General features: G+C 36.1%; 1 protein-coding gene across 1 annotated transcript in view; it reads right to left on the bottom strand.

Annotated features, from left to right (window-relative positions):
• Nucleotides 1-3,496: 3,496 nt before the first annotated feature.
• The window catches only part of LOC150076048 (ras-related protein Rab-27A-like), a 90,950-nt gene continuing 68,759 nt past the window's right edge, over nucleotides 3,497-25,687 (bottom strand). Inside the window, exons 3-5 of the mRNA XM_090387395.1 lie at nucleotides 20,186-20,271; nucleotides 18,099-18,326; nucleotides 3,497-3,705 (exon numbers count right to left, since the gene is read on the bottom strand). Coding sequence (XP_090243521.1) covers nucleotides 3,510-3,705; nucleotides 18,099-18,326; nucleotides 20,186-20,271 — 510 coding nt within the window. The 3' untranslated portion in view covers nucleotides 3,497-3,509. The remainder of the gene's footprint in view (nucleotides 3,706-18,098; nucleotides 18,327-20,185; nucleotides 20,272-25,687) is intronic.

Here is a 25,687-nt window from a genome sequence, read left to right on the forward strand (position 1 = left end):
ACAAGGATATTTAATTAATATTGGAATTAAAAATGGTGCCAATTAAAAATTTTAATAACACAGAAATAATTTGATCTACTTTAAAAAAGTGCACACCTCTAGGATTCACTTAGTATGCATGCAAAGTTTTAAATTTTATAATATTCAGGCTATGTTGGTCACACACATATTCATTTATTATTATAGATTTTAAGACCACTGAATTTTAACCTGTACATTTTTTTCACCATTACTTTAATTTTTTATTATCTTACCATTTTATTTTTCTTATTTAAATATTTTATATATAACTATATTTTATTAGTTTTTTTTCCGATTTTTGTTGTATTTTAGTAAGTAATATGACTGAAGTGGTTGTACTGCTATGTTGTGGTTAATTATGAAAAGAAATTAAAAACTAAATCTAAAAATAAAATTAATTAAAATATGCTGTCTTAAGACTAGTTATGATTGTATACTTCATTTTCTATGACTAAAGTATATTAATCAATAACGTTTAAAACTTTTGAATGAAATATTAGTGAGTTAAGTGATTAATATACTTCAGGAGGGAACTAATATTAACTTAAATTGTATATATTATATAAATAAAATAATTGCTTATATAAAATAATTATTATATAAAATAACTGTATATAAATAAAAATGTATATAATTTTTTATTTGTATGACAGAGGCAGATGTATTAGCATAATGTATTTAATAGATAGATCATCATTAAACTCTTAATGATACATTGGCAATACATTAATAGTCTAGATGTAAATAATGTATAATTTGCATAATGTAAATTACGCAATTGGATAATGGTATATTTTTATATGAAGCAAACTTCATATAATTATATGAAGTTTGCTTCATATAATTATATGAAATTAATTATATAAAATTCATATAAAATTATATGAAGCAAACTTCATATAATTTTATATGAAGCAAACTTTTCTGCTGATAGTTCTGTCAACTGTAATATGAATTTTTGTACATAAACTTATACTTTTATTTTTAATTTATAATTATAAATTTTGTAACTAGAGTTTCAACTATTTTATTAATTTATGTATCTACTTTACTTAGAACTCCTGTAGATCACTATGTGATGCTAATAAAATTTAATCAAGGGAGAAAAAAGTGGGGAAAAAACCACAAAACAAAACAGGACAGTGCAGCATGGCAATCAGACCAAATGCATACATCTATAGTTTACCGAAGCCTTCACCCTTCTCCTTTGGTCTACAATCCCACCCTCCAGATTTCAATCCTGCCAAGGATGTATGAGATCACACAGGCTAAACAATGTAATTATAGATCATGAAAGGATAAACAGCATGGTAGCATATATCTCTGAATATGCCTTGTAACTCTGTAATATCCATGTCTCAGCACATTCGAGCTGTTATCTGCATCTGGGCCCTCGTGGGTAGCACAGTTGGTAGTATTGCCGTCCTCTCTCACAATGGGTGGAAAAGACCAGAGTTTGAATCCCATTGATGACGGGAGGAATTTTTATGCGTCTTTTTCACAATGTGGCTGAGTTAGCCAGTCTCAGGCGAGGGTAGCATGGCTTTTTCCTCCAGGAAACTCGGGTTTTTCATTCAGCAAACAGAAAATCGACCTCAGAACATACTCATTTTACAGACAATATACACAGAGCAACGTGGCCTTAGTCGCTGATGCTCCTAAAAATCCAACAACAACCAACCATCTGCAGCTGGAAAGGCCCAAAACATTATTAGATGGATAATCATTAGGCAGGTGAACATATTTTAGCAATGATCAATATTATCGATCGATAGCAATGATCGATTTAGATCGATGATCATAGTTCAACAGCCACTGAGCGTAGCTAATTTTATATTAGTTGTACATAGTGCAGCAAAGTATAATGCCTCATGGGGGAATATTTATGTCCATTAATTCATCTTTTGTTGTTGTAAAATGATTTCCCTTCTTCCTCTGACTTGGTGCATAAAGGCCTCAGCTGCCAATGCACCATTAAAAACCAAATCATCATCATCATCACCCTCCTTCCTTTTTCAGGAAGGAAGGATGAACCACTCAAGCTGATTTATGCATAAGCAGTTGTGCGCTTTCTACGAGTTAATAATAGAAGCAGCAGTGCAGCATATTCTGGGATCATAATGAACATTTGCCTTAACTTTTATCATTATGACTACCCACATTAGCCTATTAGTGCCATTTTTGTTTTGGTTCACTGTGTTTTTCTTATCTTTTGTGTATCATTACTGTTATTAGGTAGAATGATAAATCATCATATAAGCCTATACACATCCAAATAAAAACTATGTAATACATGCTCAAATGGGAAGTAGTTTATGTTCTTAATTCAAATCTTAAATATGATCATAAAACTGCATTATGAAGTAACGAGGGCATATTCATGACCAAAAGTATATTACAATCGATCTTTCTTATTTTATCTGTTTATTTTTGAATAAGTGCTTTGTGCTTCAGCTTATACAAAACATCTCATTTTATTTCATAGACTAGTCCTTTTTTTTATTTATTTATTTCCTTTAGTCCTTTTTTCAAAAGTAGTAAATTTATACAAGTAAATTCATCTAAAATGCCTGATAGGTGAGGATGACGCTATCCATTTATACTCTTGCCTCATACTGCAATGCTGGTGAATCCCTCAGTTTAGGGACAAGGAACAGTTTTTGGCCCTGTATGTGCCATCAGCAATTAAAATTATTTATGAAAAAATATCAAAAATCTCTATAATTATTTGGAAAAATATGCTACTTTTCAATTACAGCCTGAAGTTGAATATTTTTACAAATTTCTAGAATCTAAAAGCTTTTATGTACATTTAGTATTTACTTCTCAGGCAGTGTTATTTTTATAAAACAGTACTCATTTATCATAACTTTTTTAACATCTTAAGTTCTAAAAAGTTTCATGCTAATGAAGGACTATCTGCTGAGACAAAATACGCTTCAGCTAGTAGAGCATGTTTTCAGTTTTTGTTTTTTTTAATTTTCAATTTAATTAACAACACAATTTTTTCTTTTGTTTATATTCTTAGAAGTAAAATACTTTCATGATTTGATAGGTTCTAAATGAATATGCAATGCCTGCAGATTTATGTAAACAGAATATTAACTTTATTTTAAAGGATAATTTTTTTTTTTACTTTGCTCTTCATTGAATTACGAAGTTCCAAAATCTTCATAATTCAAACTTTAAAGCTTAAGTTACAAACGTTAAAACTTTAAAGCTTGAGTTACAAACCTTAAAACTTTAAAGCTGCACTTTACTGAACTTCAGAAATATTTCAAATTGTTGTTTATAAGTCTAACAAATGCTATATTACAATAATTCAACAAATAGCTTCATCATTTAAACTTCAATATGAATATTAACATTAAGGCAAGAGATATTGATCATCTAGGGTTTAACCAATATTTACATCAAAAATAGGTATTTATTATTAAAAAGAGAGAATATCACATGATGACTAGTGGTTCCAAACATACAAATAAGTACTAACACCCACAAGACTTCTGTTGCTCAAATGCTGTTTTTTCATCTATCTTCACACCCATAGCATTGTATCGTTGACCTGGTAGATTAACACCGTCTACTGTCTTCTGGATTCGGAGCATTACCATGTCTAAAAGTGCATCAATTGCTTTTCCAATATTCTGACCACTGGCAGCACTTGTTTCAAAATACAGAAGACTGGTTTAAAAATAAAACAATATCAAAATTTTCTTCAATTTTTTATTAATGAAAGAAACTTCAACATTACATTAATCTTATATATAAAACTTTTATATAAATGACAAAGACTAGGAACTATAAATATGTGTCATTTCATTCAAAAAACAGATATTATACCAAACCAAATGTTATCACGTTGCTACCTTACACTCAGTTGAAAATTAAACAATGGCAGTAAAAGGTTGGTCATGAAAATTCAATCATCAATAATAAAAATCCAATCACAAAAAAAAAAAAAAAAAGAAAAGAAAAAACACTGTTACTTTTCATAAACAGCTTTTTACTTTATTTTATTTGATAACAAAATCTAGACAATATTTTAGCAATGTAACTTACTGATGACCACCAATATGTAATCATATGCAGCATTTTATACAGTGTAACATTATTTACATCAGAAAAACAGTATTTATTATTAAAAAGAAAAAATATCACAAGACAAACAGTTGTAAGACTCATATGAATATCACAAGCTGACCAATGGTATCTACTCATGAAATCTTTTTTAAGATTCTTTTTTAAATCTGTATATTATTATTATTAGCCAATTGGGGAAAGGAAGCCTGAGGCTTAGGTTAGGTCAGAACCAGAAATGTCATTATCAAAAAATGACCAAAGATTAAAAAAAAAAAAAAAAAAAAAGAGCCAGTCAACACTAGAAACCAAAATGAAAAAAAAATATATATATATTATTATTATTTATTTATTTTTGAATATGATGAGCCAATATCAATAATGAGCATATTGTGAAAAATCAATGTTCTTTTCTCATACTAACCGACTTTTCCTTCCTTTTCTTGTATTCAACAACTGATTATTATTATTTTTTTTTTTTTATGTGAACCCCAAACACAAGAGGTATTAGAACCTATAGTACTTAGTACTGTGCTTGGGTTGGAGGTTGAGAAGATGAAAGATATTTGTTGACATTGCACTTGAACTTCTGTAGATTGTAATTTTCAGGAAATATGTATGAAGGAAGGTTGTTCCAGAAAATGGCAGTTGAATGAATAAATGAGGAAGATGAAAAATTGGTTCTGTGGGTTTGAAGTTGGACGGTAAATGGATGTTGGCTGGTGGCGGCACATATTTGGATTGTTTTCAAAGAGAGAGAGAGCGGGAATTATAGAAGCCAATTCAGAAGAACAGTGCCCATGGAAGTATCTATAGAAGAGGCATGCAGCAGAAACAGTACATCTATGAGAAAGAGAGTGGAGAGACTCTGTTAGAGATGAATCATTAATTAACCTAACTGCCCTCTTCTGAATGGAATCAAGAAGTCTGAGAGAGGTTTTGGGGGCACCACCCCAAATGTGGGAACAATATTCTATGGCAGGGCGGATTTGCGATTTATACAGAGTGAGCAGCTGTTTGGTAGAAAAGTAACGCCGAGAGCAAAGAGAAAACCAAGTTTTTTAGATGCAGAGGAAGCAATATTTGTAATGTGCTTGTGCCAAGAGAGATTAGAAATCAGAGTAATCCCCAAAAGAGATATATCATTTTGCCTAGAAATCGGAGTGTCACTAAAGATAAGCATAGGAGCAGAAGAATCCTTTTTGTGAGATATAAGACAAGACTGAGTTTTAGAAGGGTTGAAATCAACTAAGTTGTCTTTGCCCCACTGGAGAATTACCTGAAGATTGGCATTTAAGGAATTGGTAGCAGATTTCCGAGAAGTTGAAGCTGATTGAGCAGGGCAAGGTTTCTCAAAATGGAAAGTGGAATGCAATGTGCTATCATCGGAAAAACTATGGATAGGATTTCTAGTCAATGGAAGAAGGTCATTAATATACAAGAGGAAAAGAGTGGGGGAAAGAACTGAACCTTGGGGGACACCGGCAGTAGTGGAGAAGTTAGAAGTTATAATATTCCTCCATAAAAGATTTGATAAGGGTTCGATCAAGTAGGCTCTTTATATTATTTTGATATCTCAGATTTTATGATTATAACTTAATTTGGACATCAGTTTATTTATATCAATAAATGCACAACAAATGACATATTTTTTTATGTGTTAAATTTGGGTTAAAATATATAAAATACTTGAAAGCAGAAAAAAAAGAAAAATTTTCAGGAAAAATTAAGTTCCTTCCACATTATCAAATCTTTGGACTAGAATTTGCCAGTGGCCAAACGGCAGCTGCAGGTTTATTCTTGTTATTCCATCAAATCCCACTGGCACTTTCTATATTAATGTGGTTTAACATGATAGTAACAAGTCAGTCAGTCAGTCAGTCAGTCACAAATGAGTACAGTTAGTTAACAGTAAATATTGCATTTTCAAAAAAAATTGATGTCAGAAACTGAGGTGAGCTAAAAAATTAAAGGAATGTACAAAAAATAAGAAAAGAATTGATACCATTTATGAATTGCTTTTCACAAAATTTTTGACAATCACAAATAATGTTCTCTCTTTATTTTCTTCTATATTCGTACAGAAGATTTTTTCTTATCTCAGGTGAATTTGCTTCATATCTACACCATGCATTTCCTATATATATGTACTGCTTAGTATAAAACATTGTTTACCATCAATATGTTTGTTTTGTATTTGGGTGCATATAATACAAGGGCTGTTCAGTAAAGAATGACTGTATTTTTTTTTTAAAACATACCTTTATCAGTCATCCATATTTTGATGGTCCTTTTCAAAGTAGTCTCCATTTGATGAAATGCCCTTACTCCAACATTAGCATTAGTAAAGGCATATAATGCAAGAAAGCAAGCTTATATAGCATCAGCCAAAAGAAAAAAATCTCTTCTCATTTCACCCATCCATTTGCTCCAAATGTTTGTCTAGTTCTGCCTCAAATCTATTTAAGCTATGAACTTCTACAACGACAGATTGAAGTTTTTTCCAGGAATCAACTAGCCACTGGCTAAAGGCAAACTTCCGCACATCTATCCTACAACTGCCTTTCCTCAATTTGAAATTATGCCCTCTCAGGCGATTATTTTGAGCAAGAGAAAGAATCCCATCAGCACTGAGCATGCTCTAACATTCAAGGCTTTATACATCTCAATCATATCACCTCGCAGGTGCCTAGTCTCCAGACATTGTAATTTGCCAAACTTAAGCCTTTCTTCATAAAACCAAATCTTTATTCAATTCACTAATCTTGTTGCTCTTCTCTGTACTCATTCCAGCAGCTCTACATCCTTCTTAAAATGAGGACTCCAGACCTGCATACAGTACTCAAGGTGTGGCCTACCATTGCCTTATACAAGAGGATAATCACCTCCTTATCCCTGCTAGAAAAATTCCTGTATATCATTGACAAGACACCATGAGCTACTCTTGCAGACCATCTGCACTGCTCACAAAACTTCATATCTGCCTAAACAATTACCCTCAGGTCCTTTTCATTCTCTAAAACTGTCAGTGTAGTAGCAAACAGTTGGTACATTACTCCGAGGTTACTGCTTCCCATACGCAGTACTTTACATTTGTCAATGTTAAACTTCAGATGCCACCTCTCAACCCATCTGCTCAACTTTTCTAGATCCTGTTGCAGCAGCGTACTGTCATTAGTGCCATTAACAACCCTGATGACCTTTGTATCATCTGTAAACTTGGACATTAAGCTGATATACCATCATCAATATCATTAATAAATACAGAAAACAACAATGGACCCAACACTGAACCCTGAGGGACTCCACTAATAACATTAGTCCATGAAGAGCAGTGTCGATTGATTACCACTCTCTGTCTTCTCCCACTCAACCATTCCTTTATCCATAGCAGCAATTTGCCTCCAATGCCACACTGTTCCAATTTGTTCAGCAGTCTTCCATATGCAACAGTATCAAAAGCCTTTCTAAAATCCAAATATATGATATCAAAATTATTCTTTGCATCCAGTTCCTTTGTGACCACATCACAGTATCCAATCAAATTGGTCAGACAAGACTTTCCCTTAACAAACCCATGCTGTGTCCGAGCTATAACTCAAGTCTTGTCTAGATGATCCTGCAGTGCTTCTTTAACTAGTGCCTCCATTAATTTCCCTGGAACAGAAATTCAACTAACAGGTCTGTAGTTATTTGTGTAGCCCTTTGATCCTCCTTTGTGCATTGGGGTCACATTTCCAGATCTCTAGTCCACGGGTACCTGCCCTGAGTCCAAGGAAGCTCTCATAATTACGGCTAAGGGTTTGCTTAGGCTTTTGAAAGGCTTTTGATATTGTTGCACATGGAAGACTTCTGCACAAATTGGAGCAGTGTGGCATTGGAGGCGAATTGCTGCTATGGATAAAGGGGTGGTTGAAGGAGAGAAGACAGAGAGTAGTAATCAATGGACACTGCTGATCGTGTACTAATGTTATTAGTGGAGTCCCTCTGGGTTCAGTGTTGGGTCCATTATTGTTTTCGGTATTTATAAATAATACTGATGATGGTATATCAAGCTTAATGTCCACGTTTGCAGATGATACAAAGGTTGGCAGGGTTGTTAAGGATGCTACTGACGCTATGCTGTTGCAACAGGATCTGGAAAGGTTGAGCAGATGGGCTGAGAGGTGGCAAATGAAGTTTAACATTGACAAATGTATAAAGTACTACATATGGGAAACAGCAACCCCAGAGCAACGTATCAACTCTGTGGTACTACACTGACAGTGGTAGAGAATGAAAAGGACCTTGGGGTAATTGTGCAGGCAGATATGAAGTTCTCTAAGCAGTGCAGACGAGCTGCAAGAGTAGTTCATGGTGTCTTGTCAATGATATACAGGAATTTTTCTAGCAGGGATAAGGCGGTGATTATTCCCTTGTATAAGGGAATAATCACCTCCTTATCCCAATAGGATAAGGAGGTGCTAGAAAAACACACACCTTGAGTGTGTTTTTCTATACAGGTCTGGAGGCCACATTTTAAGAAGTATGTAGAGCTGTTGGAACGAGTACAGAGAAGGGCAACAAGATTAGTGAATGGAACAAAGGGTTGCTCTTACGAAGAAAGGCTTAAGTTTTGCAAATTACAGTGTCTAGAGACTAGGCACCGCCGAGGTGATCTGATAGAGGTGTATAAAGCCTTGAATGGTTTGAGCATGCTCAATGCTGATGGGATTCTTCCTCTTGCTAAGAATAATCACCTGAGAGGGCATAAATTCAAATTGAGGAAGGACAGATGTAGGATAGATGTGCGGAAATTTGCTTTTAGCCAGCGGGTAGTTGGTTGGTGGAACAGACTTCCATCCCTTGTTGTGGAAGTTGATAGCCTAAATAAATTTAAGGCTCAGCTGGACAGGTATGTCGAACGAATGGAGGGGTGAAGCGGAAGTGTTTTTTTCTTTTTTTTTTGGCTGATGCTGCATAAGCTTGCTTTCTTGCATCATATGCCTCTACTAATGCTAATGCTTCATTTGCTGCCTCCTTTAATATAACTGGACAGATCCCATCCACACCAGGTGCCTTTCTTATGTTTATTTTCAACAATTTCTCCTCCACTTTGCTCTCAGTTATTACAAAATCATCTAGCTTACTTCCTCCTGTGAATGTATATGCAAAATACTCAGTTTATCAGCAACCTGAGCAGGATCATCAACAGTTGAACCATCAATATCACGTGGACTAATCTGATTCATCCCCTTCTTCCAGAGTTTACATAAGTAAAGAATTCTTTGCATCCTTTGCCAACGATTTGACTTGGTTACAGACCAGCTTATATCTATCATAGGCTTCTGTGTCACCTGTTAATTTATATGTATCCCATGCATTTTTCTTCTCAGCCACATGTCTCATTAGTTCATCTGACATCCATTTAGGCCTAAACCTTGAACAATATTTCTTAGTTGGTATGAAAAGCCTAGTAGCTTCCAAGATTAATTCATTGAATGCTTCCCATTTTTAATTTGCTGTTGGTAACATCATCAGTTGGTCCCACCGTATAGAATTTAAATACTGTCTCAGACCACCATAGTTGCCTTTACAAAAGCAAAAACCCTTCCTTTTACCCCTGATGGTAGTTACTTCTTTGAATAAATCCCACTTCGGCACACTGTGATCACTGCCACCTACTGGTTCCTTTATCTGCAGATTCTTGATGCATGAAGAATCACTACTGATAATGAGATCAAGAGTATTACTCCATCTGGTTGCCTCCCAAACATGCTGCTGTAGAAAACAATCATCCAATAAACCCACAAAAGCATTTATAGTGTGTGAGTGACCAACCTAAAAATTCCAGTCAATATCTAGAAAATTAAAATTCCCCATTATAAGACACTCTTATTTACTGGCCCACTCTATTTCTGTGTACCATTGTTTATTATACTCATCAGAGTCATTAGGCCTATAACACACTCCTCCTACTCTCAATTCTGCTTTCCCAGTGCTTATGTCACACCAAGCTGACTCGAATCTGCACCGTCCATCATGTCGACTGGGTGTACTTCCTTGGATTTTATGTGTTTCTCAATTAATAGCAAAACCGCTCTTACCTTCCTATCCTGTCTATCCTCCCTGTACACATTGTACTCCCCAAATTCCATTTCTGCATTCCTTATGTCTGTTGACACCACATCTCTGATATCCTAACAATATCTGCCTTTGATGTTTTGACCAACACCTCAAATTCATCAAATTTATTTACCAAACTCCTAGCACTGATGTACCCGCAAATACACATGCACCTGTTCCTATTCTCAGCTACCCTAACACTGCCCATGTATTTACTTTTTCCGCAACGACTCCCAGCAGTCTCTGAAATCCTCTGCACCTTGTTTTGCAGGCTGCTGCTCATTCCAATAAAAGCAGTGCAAGAATCACTTTCACCTCTGCCAGCGGCTACTGTTAATCTGTTAGTCCGTGTATCCCCCCCCCAAGATAGCAGTTTTCTGACCCACCTAACTCTGCCTCGATAACATCAGCAAATATTCTTGCACCCTTTCTATTTAAGTGTATCCCATCCCTGTAGAAGCAGTCTCTCCTGTTAACAAGCACAGACCAGGCTGAGAAAAATTCTACCCCTCGAGCCTTGCACAATCTCTCCATGGCCGAATTAATCGACGAGGCTCTCATCATATACTCCCTCCTATTGTGTCTGGGCAGAATTGCAGACTCTTTCAAATTCAACCTTAACTCACAGCTTTTTTTAACATTGACCTGTACTTGTTAAGTAATTCTGCCAGTCTCCTACTCCTAATACCATTAATGCCAATGTGTACAACAATATCACCTTTTGTGCCTTTAAAGGATATCTGCTCTACAACGTCATTAACCTTTGCCCCCAGGCAGACATACCCCAGTCCTGTTCCACCTATCCTTTTTTCACAATATGTTCCCCGTTTCCTGACAATAGAGTCACCGACAACAACGACTAGTTCCTTTGGGACCAGTGCATTCTGCTTTGTGGGTTGCCGCTGTGTTGCGTGATGTTCAAGTGCCAGCTCTGACGTTGATGTGAGCAGCTGAGAGCTTGATGGGCCCTTCAATTTAGATCCTTCGAGGGCATCTACCCTGTCCTTCAAGCTCTCATATAGGCCAATAACAATGCTGAGTTGGCACCTGATTTCCTCACTCTCCTTACATCGAGCACACACACACAAAGACATTCCCCTTGGCAATATCAAGTCCCGCTCCTGATTGATCCACAAACATGAAACAAGCAGTACATTTCAAAAGGCTGTGATTCAGAGGACAACTGCCCCCGTCAGTTCTCCCCTGAGCCACAGCACTCCCATTAGCTTTTGAGTCTTTTGCTTTGCTGCTCTGGTCTGAGGATTTCGATTCAATTTCAAATAAAATTTCAATACAAAAATATAACCCTAAATTTATATCCCAATGCAGTTATAACACTATATATATATATATATATTTCAGTACCGAGTATTATCTCCGAGTTACGTTATATGACTTTCATATCTCCTGTCAAGTTATATGTATTAATTTATAATGTTATGTTTGTAAAATCTAGGTTGTTATATTTATTTAGTTAAAAAAGTATAATGTAATTGACAATGATATTTAATAAGATTAATAAATTTTACTGATTAATTGATAATACTATACTATACTAAGCTAACAGATTTATAATACAGTACTATGTGTTTTGCTATCTAGTTTTACGTTAAATGTTACCCTAAATAGTTTGGGATATACGTTGTATCGTATAACAATTGCTGCAAGTTATGAAGGGTAAATCTACGGACACTAAGTATTAATTAACTTTCAAAATTGCTATCTAAATTCAAAATAAACCAAGGAGCTTGACTAGGTCTATAACCTACTTATAGAAAATAATTTAATAACAATTAAGTCAATAAAATGGCTAAATATAATTAAAAACTTAGCGTTCACTGGAGCTGCAAAATCTTGTCCACACGTGGATTGAATACCCTTACCGATAATAAGTAATAACCTACATAATCTCTATCTAAGTTCAAATTAAACTAAGTATCGTTACTAGGAATATAAAGCATTTCTAGAAAATAAATTAATATGCCAATCTGTTGATAAAACAGCAAAAATTTATGAAAAACTTCTGTTAACTGGAGCCATAAAAACTTCGCCCACACGGAGCTAATCTCTTTCCCAATTCCAACATTTCTGCCATTCTTTAAAAACATAGTGGGAGCCATTTTTTGACATGCATTTAAGAATTACCTCTGATTTACAACTTCTTCTGATGACTAGAAATGTTTTCCTCCCAGCTCCTTCTTTAATAATGAAATAAAATAATTTAACATTAATGCTGGCTAAGTACTTAATGACAGTATGAGAACTCACATTGTCGTGATGCAGCATACATCTACCTGCGTACAATTGTGGTTGTTTGCAATGAATGTGATCCTGCAAAGTGTGCAGTACAGTTCTGTAGTAATGTCCCATAATAGTCATGCAATGTGGCACAACATGCTGCTGGTAAACCATGCCTTGAATGTCAAAATAAAAAGATGACCACAATATTTAGTGTCAAACAGTATTTGACACTAAACCCTACAACTACAAAATTGCATTTTTTTTAGATAACTTTAGTTTTACTTTATACAAATAACAAAATGCATATCATAGAACTGTATCTCTCTAGTACTTTATAAGATAGTCTGAGCTGTAAAAAAAAAAAATAATAAAAAAGAAACATTCCCAGTAATCCAAGAAAATGTTAAATTACTTTTTATTCGTTAATTACAAAAACGTTAACTACAAAATGATTTTGTAGTTAACGTTGTTTGATACTAAACCCTTTATTGCAGTGAGTGCTGTCTCTGGCAATTGAAAATAATTATTCTTGTAAATCTTCTAGTTCTATATAATCACACCAGAATATAAATAGAAATAATGCTGAAAAATGCTGCATTGTGTAGCAAGAGAAGCTTTATTACAGGGATAATTAGCATTAGCATTAGTAAGGACACATGATGCGAGACAGCAAGCTTATATAGCATCAGCCAAAAAAAAAAAAAAAAAACCTTCTCATTTCACACATCTTACTCCAGATGTTGTCTAGTACTGTTTTGAATCTATATAAGCTATCAACTTCTATAACAACAGATGGAAGTTTGTTCCAGGAATCAACCACCCGCTGGCTAAAGGCAAACTTCCACACAATCTATCCTACAACTGTCTTTCCTCAATTTGAATTTATGCCCTCTCAGGCTATTATTCTGAGCATGAGGAAGAATCCCATCAGCATTGAGCACGCTCAAACCATTCAAGGCTTTATACATCTCATTCATATCACCTCGCAGGTGCCTAGTCTCCAGACACTGTATTGGCCAAACTTAAGCCTTTCTTCATAAGAGCAAACATTTATTCAATTCACTAATCTTGTTGCTCTTCTCTGTACTCATTCCAGCAGCTCTACATCCTTCTTAAAATGAGGCCTCCAGACCTGTATACAGTACTCAAGGTGTGGCCTTACCATTGCCTTATACAAGAGGATAATCACCTCCTTATCCCTGCTAGAAAAATTCCTGTATATCATTGACAAGACACCATGAGCTACTCTTAACTTCATATCTGCCTGCACAATTACCCCAGGTCCTTTTCACTCTCTACCACTATTAGTGTAGTAGCACACAGTTGGTACATTACTCTGGGGTTACTGCTTCCCATATGCAGTACTTTACATTTGTCAATGTTAAACTTCATTTGCCACCTCTCAGCCCATCTGCTCAACTTTTCTAGATCCTGTTGCAGCAGTGTACTGTCATTAGTGTCATTAACAATCCTGCCGACCTATGTATCGTCTGAAAACTTGGATATTAAGCCTGATATACGATCATTGATGTCATTAATAAATACAGAAAACACAATATAATAGCGTAGCTTAATTTAATTTATTATACAGAAAACAACAATGGACTCAACACTGAACCCTGGGGCACTCCACTAATAACATTAGTCCACGAAGTGATTATCACTCTCTGTCTTCTCCCACTCAACCATCCCTTTATCCATAGCACCAGTCTTCCATGTGCATCAGTATCAAAAGCCTTTCTAAGATCCAAATATATAATATTAAAAATATTCTTTGCATCCAGTTCCTTTATGACCACATCATAGTATCCAATCAAATTGGTCAGACAGGACTTTCCCACTTCAGTACACTATGATCACTACCACCTACTGGTTCCTTTATCTGCAGATTCTTAATGCATGAAGAATCACTACTGAAAATCAGATCAAGAGTATTACTCCCTCTAGTTGCCTCCCGAACATGCTGCTGTAGAAAACAATCATCCAATAAATCCATAAAAGCCTTGCTAGTGTGTGAGTGACCAATCCAGAAATTCCAGTCAATATCTGGGAAATTAAAATTCCACATTATAAGACTCTCTCTGATTTACTGGCCCTCTCTTTTCCCTGTACAGTTGTTTATTATATTCATCAGAGTAAATAGGTCTATAATACAGTCCTACTCTCAATTTTGATTCCCCAGTGCTTATGTCACATCAAACTGACTCAACACTGCACTGTCCAGTCATGTTGACTGGCTATACTTCCTTGGATTTTGTGTTTCTTTATTAATAGCATACTTACTCCCTTACTATCCTGTCTATCCGTCCTGTACACATTGTACTCCCCAAATTCCATTTCTACATTCCTTATATCTGTGTGGCACCACGTCTCTGATATCCCAACAATATCTGCCTTTGATGTTTTGACCAACATCTCAAATTCATCAAATTTATTTACCAAACTCCTAGCATTGGTGTACAAGCAAGTATACATGCATGTTTTCCTATTCTTAGCTACCCTAACACAGCCTGTGTGTTTACTTGTACCGCAATTACTCCCAGCAGTCTCTGAAATTCCCTGCATCTTGTCTTTCAGGCTGCTGCTCATTCCAATAAAAGCAGTGCAAGAATCATTTTCACCTCTGTCAGCAGCTGTTAATCTATTAGTCCGTGTATCCCCCCAAGCTAGCAGTTTTCTGACCCACCTAACTCTGCCTCGATAGCATCAGCAAATATTCTTGCACCCTTTCTATTTAAGTGTATCCCATCCCTGTAGAAGCAGTCTCTCCTGTTAACAAGCACAGACCAGGCTGAGAAAAATTCTACCCCTCGAGCCTTGCACGATCTCTCCATGGCTGAATTAATCGACGAGGCTCTCATCATATACTTCCTCCTATCCTGTCTGGGCAGAATTGCAGACACTTTCAAATTCAACCCCTAATTCATGCCTTTTTTTCAACAGTGACCTATACTTGTTAAGTAATTCCACCGGTCTCCTACTCTTAATATCATTAGTGCTAACGTGTACAACAATATAACCTTTTGTGTCCTTAAAAGATTATATATCTTTGCCCCTGCAGACGTACCCTGGTCCTGTTCCACCTATCCTTTTTGCACAATATGTTCCCCATTTCCCTGACAACAGAGTTACAGACAACTACTATTTCCTATGGGACCAGCACATTCTGCTTTGGATTTGCTACTGTGTTGCGTGATGTTCAAGTGCAAGCTCTGGCATTGATGTGGGCAGCTGAGAGCTTGATGGGCCTCTCAATATAAAATTCTTCGAGGGGATGCACCCTATCCTTCAAGCTCTCATATAGGCCCATAACAACACTGAGTTGTTGCCCGATTTCGCCCTGTCCTTCAAGATCTTATATAGGCCCAAAACAACGCTAAGTTGTCGCCTGATTTCCTCAAACTCCATACATCATGCACACACAAAGACATTCTCCTTAGCAATATCATGTTTGCATCTTGGCAATATGATATCATTATAATTGCTCAAGTGAGTTTACAATTTAGAATGTCTAAGAGGATCTATAATTTAGAATTTTAATATAAACACGTATAAATAAATTGTGTTTAAAATAAATATTTGAAAATAGATGACACTGCGCTTTTCACAGCATTACTGAAGGCTATAGGTTCCACCTCTAACAGTTCTTGGGATACTTCATATGAATTCCCACAGTATGAGCAGCAAACTCAAAGAATCCTCAGCTATCTAATGTAGCCCAGGTGCCAATATCAAAAGGAAGAAACTCATCTTTACCCCCCCCCCATTCAGCAAGCAGTTGGCCTCCATAATGTTTTCCTCTCTGAGAAGTAACAGAGTAACCAAAAAAACCAACATAGCTAAACAGCTAGAAACAAATCCTTCTTCTGTCATTCTTCTATTATTTGTGACCCATGTGGATTTGCTACGTGGGTCACAAATGATAGTGGCAAGGATGGTAAAAAAAGCAGTGGTTGAACACTGACCCCAGCCAGTCAACACCTCTGACCTGCATGCAACACCCATTCAGCCAGTCAGAAGTCAGTTCTCAATGCCAGACGGGGCCAGAGATTTTTGAAAAGGTAGCAACTCTAAACTGCACAATTTAGATACACCCATGTTTTGATATGGAAGATGCTTGAAGAATGCCTACTATACTTTGTAGTAAGCATTCTCCAAGCATATCAAAACCTATTCATCAGTCTGTAAGAGCATACAATGTAACTCATATCACAGGACTCATTTCCACTGATCTGCAGTGTAGGTTTGGTGTGCCTTGCACCAGTCCAATTGATGTTGTGCACTTGTCTTTGTTATTCAGTGTAACAACACAAGGGCTACTAAGGCCAAATTGTGTTTGTTCATCGTTAATTCACGAAAAGCATATTGTTAGAGAGGTTAAATTATATGCTTCTATACAAGCCAATATGTTTTAGATATAATAAAATTTCTTCAATATTTGCTTAATTTCCTAAGAAATGAAATAAATCAGGTGATATATTCAACATGGAGAGTGACTGAAAAGTGGTTGAACAGAGGTTGGATGTAAAGGACAATCAACCAAAAAATGAAGGACCGTAAGTTGCATCTGACAGGATGAACACTGTGGTGGATTTTCTCCCAATAATAGAAAGAGATGAGTATGATGAATGTGTCCAATTCTGAGTCTTGCCAGTACTACTTCCTCTCGTCTGTTTCGTCGGAAGTCAGACAGCCACAGCACTGGATCTTCTTTTATCTGGTAAAGTTTATTGTTGGTGTCACTTTTCCAGGTCTGTGACCATTTATCATAGCACGCTTTGCGTATGTGTATGACAGACTTATAGTCAGAGTAAGGAACCTGAGGATGTTGTGAGAGAGCGGGTTGAGGATGTTTAGCGGTAAAGTTGGCACTTTCATTTCCCGGAATGGCTGAATGGCCAGGGATCAGCAAAAACTGATTGGACACACTGCAAGCGAATAGCTTGGAATGAATCTGTTTCAAGATAGGATGACAATATGAGAACTTCTTCTTTATGGTGGAGACAGCAATGAGGGAGTTGGTGTAAATTTTGGCAGGTGAGATGGAAAGCTCAATAATCTTACTAAGCGCTAACTTAATGGCATATAATTCAGCTGTGAAGATGCTGCACGCAAGCGGTAGTGTGGTTGAACTTGTACATAAAGGAAAAATTGCCGTAGCACCTACCATACTCTCAGTTTTGGAACCATCGGTAACTGTCTGATATTGCAGGGAGGTATAATTTTTTCCCCCACTGGAGGAAGTGTATACATCACCTTTATAGGTCAAACAACAACAACAATTCCTGCAATCAGAGGAATGTCCCATGACTTTTAGTAGGATAGGGTATATCATAAGCAGGAAATTTTATTTTCTGTATTAACTGAGAATTTAGTTGTCCCAGGCACATCTGGATAACTGAGACTCTAGCATAGTTACTAAAATGCTAATTATAAAATTTATTTGCAAATACCAACAATATTATGACAGCTCACACTTTTTAAGCTTACAATTAGCTGATAACAGCCACTGTTTCCAGAAAAAGCACAATTAACTTAGTAGCTGACATGAATAACAAATTAGTTGAATGCATGCTTTGTGGGTTGAATGAATATTTTGTTTATACATCAAGAAAGTACAAGTAAAACAAATTTTTTTAAAGAAAACTTACCCATATTTTTCTGCCTCTTGTCTTACTCTTTCTTCGGATACTACTCTTTTGTCCTCTAAATCAGCCTTGTTTCCACATAGGACTATATCAGGACTTTCACAGTATGCATGAATCTTTAACTGATCTAACCAGCTTCTGATACTTAAAAATGAGCGCTCATTTGTGAGATCAAAAAGAAGCAGAAATCCCATAGCATCACGATAGAAGGCTGTTGTCAAACTTCGAAACCTAAAATTAGTAAGATAATGCAAAATGAAGAATATGAAAATTAAATTAAGAGCTAAATACTTCTACTATATACAGAATTTAATTCATATACTATTTCAAGTGATAAATACCCAAAATCTTCCTGGTTTTCCAGCTGATTCAATATAAACAGAATATATCCCAAACTCCATTGATAATTTAACAACCCTATGCTCTTCCCCAAGATCAACTAACTACAGCTCCAATTTTTCAGTCTATTTCATAGGACTCAAACACAGACCTCTCCCAATAAGTGGTAATCCCACTAAATTATCCACTAAAAACCACTAAATTATCTTTTCTGCCTGCTTAATCAAAGTTCTGACATTGCACATTAATGTAATGATTCCTTTTTCATAAAATAAATAATAAGAAAAAATTATTAATGGTCTTAAAAACATTCTCTGTATACAAAAAATTATTATTTTTTTGTAATGATATTTTCTTCCATATACTGTATATCTGTATTAAGTATCTCCTCTTAATATTTTTAGTAGTTTGCCTGAAATACAAATAAATAATAAAAAAAATAATAATAAAAAACTTTACAGCCAATTAATATAAACAGTTAAAATTAAAGGAGAATTGTTCAATCACTTCCCTTCCCTCACGAGTTAAGGAAGTAAAGTCAGATAATAGCTAGTTTCCTGCGGAAGCAGCTGCGGCTACCTACCTGGAACATCCAACTTAAATGAGTTTTAAGAATTAGGCCAGACTTCAATTTACTAGCTGAATATTAATAAATAATTTTCATTATAATGAGTTATTAATTATATTTTGCATTAATTACATGGTATCCAGATATTCCAATAACACACATTACTGACACACACAATATTTGTTGCAGAGTAGGAAACAGTGCTAATGAGTACTGTTAATAATCTTAAACTGCTGAACATGGTGAATAATACAAATGACCTTAGAATTCACAAGTGAAGAATGAATTATTATGTCATTATGACTGCATGAAAGTATCCAGAATGACTTCCAAACCAGATTTCAAAAGGGACCACTACCAAGGACAATATTATTATGGCAGAAGGAACTTTTTCCTAAAAATAAACAACAAACTAATCACAATGGAAAAGCAGTCAGTCATACCATATAGCCACATGCAGCAAGACATTTTGTATAATGCTTCATTCTGCATGCTGAGAATAAGTATTACAGAGATCCACTTGATCATTAAACATGTCTGCTTAGTCAAATATCATTTTTAATGCATTTAAACGGTGTATTGTGTACATTTTTTACTTGGTAGTTAATCCATATTTGTTTAAATCAAGAATCCTAAATGAATTATTTTATTCTAAAAAGTTATGGGGCTTTCTGCATATCCTGTTCATAACTTACTACAATAAAGTAAAAGCTTCATGTTTCAATATCCAGCACCATATATCATTATAACTTCTTCCAGTAATATCAAACAAACCATAAATAGTTATGTATTTTAGCTAAAGATATAAAAATATATAACTATATAGAACAGAAACATAGTTTCTCTCCAAATAAAACAATATTTCTTACAGATATGCTTTTAATTTTCTTATTAGTAATTACTATCACAATTATAAGTATAATTAAATAATTAACTATTTTCCAATAATTCCAATTAAAAATAAAGAAGGATAGTGTACAGTCATTACTTTCTTTGAAGGATAAAACATAATAATGAAGACATTCTAGTTGTAAATACTATAATCCTAATGTCTTTTTCATTAATTAACAGTTATATATCCTAAAAATTATATATAAAAGTTGTATATCTGAAAAACAAACATAAGGTAAATGCTGAATTCGTTTTAGTTTAATATTCAATAAATGAAAAGAAATATATTTGCCTCTCTTGTCCAGCAGTATCCCAAAGTTGCAGGTGAATCCTTTGGCTTCGGCCAGTTATTCCTTCTGTATGTTGGGATCGATAAACCTATATAAGAAATGGAACAGTTAGCAGTTTAATCAATGAATAATAAATTCTATACACTTCTTGGAAAAAAACAAAACAAAATTATTGGGGGTGGGGATTACCTAGTATACCTAAATTAATATCAAACAAACCATAATAGAATTTTTTTTTTTTTTTTTATGTGAACCCCAAACACAAGCGGTATTAGAAGCTACAGTACTTAGTACCATGCTTGGGTTGGAGGTTGAAAAGACGAAAGAAGATATTTGTTGACATTGAACTTGAACTTCTGTAGATTGTAATTTTCAGGAAATATGTATGAAGGAAGATTGTTCCAGAAAACAGCAGTTGAATGAATAAATGAGGAAGATGAAAAGTTGGTTCTGTGGGTTTGAAGTTGGACAGTAAATGGATGTTGGCTGGTGGCGGCACGTATTCGGATTGTTATGAAAGAGAGAGAGAGCGGGAATTATAGAAGCCAATTCAGAAGAACAGTGCCCATGGAAGTATCTATAGAAGAGGCATGCAGCAGAAACAGTACATCTATGAGAAAGAGAGTGGAGAGACTCTGTTAGAGATGAATCATTAATTAACCTAACAGCCCTCTTCTGAATGGAATCAAGAAGTCTGAGGGAGGTTTTGGGGGCACCACCCCAAATGTGGGAACAATATTCCATGGCAGGGCGGATTTGCGATTTATACAGAGTGAGCAGCTGTTTGGTAGAAAAGTAACGCCGAGAGCAAAAGAGAAAACCAAGTTTTTTAGATGCAGAGGAAGCAATATTTGTAATGTGCTTGTGCCAAGAGAGATTAGAAGTCAGGGTAATCCCCAAAAGAGATATATCATTTTGCCTAGAAATCGGAGTGTCACTAAAGATAAGCATAGGAGCAGAAGAATCCTTTTTGCGAGATATAAGACAAGACTGACTTTTAAAAGGGTTAAAATCAACTAAGTTGTCTTTGCCCCACTGGAGAATTACCTGAAGATTGGCATTTAAGGAATTCGTAGCAGATTTTCAAGAAGTTGAAGCTGATTGAGCAGGCCAAGGTTTCTCAAAATGGAAAGTGGAATGTAATGTGCTATCATCGGCAAAACTATGGATAGGATTTCCAGTCAATGGAAGAAGGTCATTAATATACAAGAGGAAAAGAGTGGGGGAAAGAACTGAACCTTGGGGGACACCGGCATTAGTGGAGAAGTTAGAAGACAGAGAGCCATCTACGATCACCCTCAGTAAGCGATCAGAGAGAAAACTGGATAACCAATTACTAAAAACAGTTGGCAAACCATAAGATGGAAGCTTGTTTACAAGACCTTTATGCCAAACACGATCAAAAGCCTTTGAGATGTCAAGAGCAACTACTTGTGTTTCACCAAACCTTTCCATTGAATTAGTCCATAAATGGGTAACATAAGCCAGAATATCACCAGTGGATCGACACTGACAGAATCCATACTGGCGATCGTTGATCAGACGGAAGATTTCTAGGTAGTTTAAGAGTTGGCGGTTAATTGATTTCTCCATTACTTTAGAAAGAGTAGAAGTAATTGCAATGGGACGATAATTGGATGGGAGGGATTTGTCACCCTTTTTTAGGAACTGGCTGGATATGAGCAAATTTCCAAGCAGAAGGAAAAACACCTTTGGAATAAGAAAGTGAAAAAAGGCGGCAAAGAATAGGAGTAAGTTCAGGAGCACAGGTTTTGAGAACAAGTGGAGAAATACCATCAGGACCTGGAGCTTTCTTAGCATCAAGATTCATCAAAATCCTTCTGATATCCTTTTGATGGAAGACCACAGGAGGCATTGAATGGAGCATGTTGGGAATGGTGGGAGGTGTTTTACCAAGATCATTAATACATGAGCTGGAAGAAAAATGGGATGTTAGCAGGTCAGCTTTATCCTTGGCTGAAGTGACAACAACAGAACCATCTGGTTTGGACAGAGGTGGGAGCAGAGATGGGCAAAAGTTGCGGCCAATAGCTTTGGCAAGAGACCAGACTGCTCGGTTACCCTTAGGGCAAGAAGAAAGTTTTCTACTCTTAGCCTGTTCAAACCATAGTTTGGACTGATTAATAACTGCTTTACAATTGTTGCGAGCTTTGGTGTAGGCAGAAAATGAAACTGAAGAATTAGAAACAAGCCAATTACGGTATGCAACATTCTTCTCTTGAACAGCCTTAGCACATTTATTGGAAAACCAAGATTTAGATAAAGGACGAGATTTTAAAGTGGAGTGTGGGATAAAGGATTCCATTCCTGCAAGAATAATTTCACTGACATGATCTGAGCAAACGTTGACATCAGAAGTTTTGAAACAGTAATCCGACCAAGGAAAAGAAGAAAAGAAGTCTCGCAGGTCATCCCATTTTGCATTCTTGTAATGCCAAACAACACGAGGTTTGGAATAGCCATGAGATAAAGGTTCCATTGGTCTGTCTGTCCGTCTGTTATTTGGAGCATTAGCAACTAAGGCCATATTGCTCCGGGATATGCGGTGGTCATTCCCTGACCTTTCCGCATCCTCCGTATTTGGTGGTGATGGGCTCGACCCCCGGTCTAATCAAGGAGTGTTGCTACTCACTGCTGCTCCTTCCCACCTGGCTATGGAGGGGCCTCCCTGGTTCCATTGGAGAAGAGACAATCACCAGTTTGTGATCTGAAGTGCCTAAAGGACCTCTCACTTCGACCGTGTACTTAGAGGGGTTGTTTGTGAGAAAAAGATCAAGCATATTGGCTGTATGATTAGGACTGTCCGGTATTCTTGTAGGTAAATGAACAATCTGTGCTAGATCATTAGTAATTGAAAAAGCTTCAGCATCTCGACCTGCTGGGTCGGTGTGACTAGAAAACGGAAGCCAGCTGGAGTTGCGAACATTAAAACCACCAAGGAAAATTACCTCACTGTTAGGAAAGTTGGACTGGAGAAAGTCAAGTTGCAAAGAGAGGAAGTCAAAGAGCTCCAAGTGATTAGTGGAGTTAGGAGAAAGGTAGAGACAACAGATGAATTTGACACAATGAGGTAGAGCGATTTTAAGCCAAAGAAGATCAAAGAGAGGAGATTCCAAATTTCCAAGTCTCTGACAGGGAATATTAGAACGGACGTATGCACAAGTACCACCTTTGAGGCGAAAGGAATCATACAACGAATAATCTGAGATGAGCAGTAGTTGAATCAACCGATAACTGAGATTCTGTCAGAAAAAGTACATGGGGTTTGGCAGACTGCAAGTGGAAATGGACATCGTTGAGATTAGAATTGAGACCACGTATATTTGTGAAATGAATTAGGAAGTGCTTGGGAGGTTTAGATCTTTTCACAGATAAGCTTGCTCTATTAGTTTGACAATTCATGGTGTATTCAATAGTAAGAAAAAGTCGGTGGGACATGCTGTATGAAGTAATGAAATTTTTGGATATGGGCGTACACGTGGTAAGAATATACCCAGATCCTTGACATAATGTAGCCTCGACAATGCTCCCCACATACACACTACTCAGACTCCCTCCAGTCACTATCTGGCAGAGTAGAGGTAGCAAGATTATACACTAGCTGATCTGGAAGCCTCCTGGAGAGTTACCAATAGGTTCGGTCCAGTGTACCAACTAGCGGTCGGCCTGCGAACACTGTTTTAGAGCTGTACCCTCAAAATGTAAGAAATTGGATCTCGTCACGACATTCATCATAACCTCAAAAGTCATCAATCATACTGCATGATGGAAGAGATAGGGAAGGGTTGATGACTGGAACTTAGCTCTAGAGACTAAACATGGGTTCCACCACTTCAAGCCTCCAATAAGCAAAGTGGTGGTATTTCACTGGTTGATGTGAGTCATCTACCACCTAGTACTGCCTGGTAACATAGAGGAGCGGCGTTCCTTCATGTGATGTGGGTGCCACACCTCGACCCCTGTTTACATTGGTTCACACCTGGGTGGTCACCCACCATGTACTTGTGCATGGAGGTTATACCCAGGATTACTAACAGTCCCACCATCGTGAAGGTGCAAGCAGAGGATTTGGCTGTCACAGACCGTCCAGACTTCGCCGAAATTGGGTCCACTTGACTTGAGTGTCACCTGAATATCAGTTCCATCAGCGTTTTAGACTCCCAGGTAGCAAGTACAGCTTGTCTGGCATATCTGAGAGAATGTCTGTGACAACCTCAAGGACCATTTGGTATGTAGGAGGAGTCAGAATTTGTAATTGTGCTATAATTATGTTCTATATACAGAATTTCTTAGTTTATTCTCCATGACATTAAAGTAGCATTACCACTCATCTTTAATTTGGAAAGGCCTCTCTTTAATTCTCATCACAGAAGGAACATCATAACATGTAATGCATGTACTATGCAATGCATGTATTGCAATGCACATATTGTACATTATAAATAACATACAATGCATGTATTGTACATTATAAAATTTTTCCACTTGACACTGCAGCTAGCTGATCTCACATGAAGATATAAAGTATCCTTCATGAATTATCCCAGCTTTTCAGTCCCATATACATGCAAACTTGCTTGCGATACATCCATTTACAGAGACATAGACTTTACTTATCACTGTATTAGAGGATATATATAACTCTCTTTAGTAATAAAAAAAAATTCTATAATCACTTGAATACAACAAAATCTTTAAAAGGGAATCTGGGACTTCATGGGAATTTCCATTTATACTCTTCATTAGAAACAGGAAAAGGACAATAAAAGAGAATGGACTATGTGCTGGAAAATTCTTACAACAAATAATAATACAAGAGGATTTCTAAAAAATCTGAATTAGTTGAAAAATTCAAATATTATTCAATAGATAAAGGCAGAGATGATGACAGATATAATTTTTATATACACTATATCATGGGTGCCAGTAGCATGGTGAAAGGTTTATTATTTCAACACCACCTTTGGATGTTGAAATAATAAACAATTTTTATATTCTCATTAATTTATTGAAATATTAAAACAATACAAATTCTACAAAAAAAAAAAAAAACGAGAATATTAATTCAAATAATTTATCAAAACGAGAACAAATAACTCTTGCAAAACAGAATTAGTCCCCGTTAATTTTCGTCATTATCTTTAAATAAAAATTGCAATCTTCTTGGGTTCTCTGTGAATATAGTTTGATATAGTTGCATTCATAAAATCTTCATTGCCAATGGCGAAATTCCATGCCTTTTTCTTTTTAACTTTGCCCAAATGCACTCATAGTTTGCACAGTACTTTCTCCAACCGATCACGAAACATTGGCTTGGCTGTACACGTAAAACAGTCAAACTTGGCTTAATTAAGATATCTCATGTATTCGAAAATTTCGTGAGCAAAACATTTATTCCCACATGCACCACCTTCAGTCTGCATAGGTAACATAGTAGTATCATCACTGTCCTCCCCACACTGAATGGAAAAGGCCCGGGTTCG

The sequence above is a fragment of the Mastigoproctus giganteus genome, chromosome 13, assembly GCF_048544385.1.
Source record: "Mastigoproctus giganteus isolate SK-2022 chromosome 13, ASM4854438v1, whole genome shotgun sequence".
In the NCBI taxonomy this organism is placed as follows: domain Eukaryota; kingdom Metazoa; phylum Arthropoda; class Arachnida; order Uropygi; family Thelyphonidae; genus Mastigoproctus; species Mastigoproctus giganteus.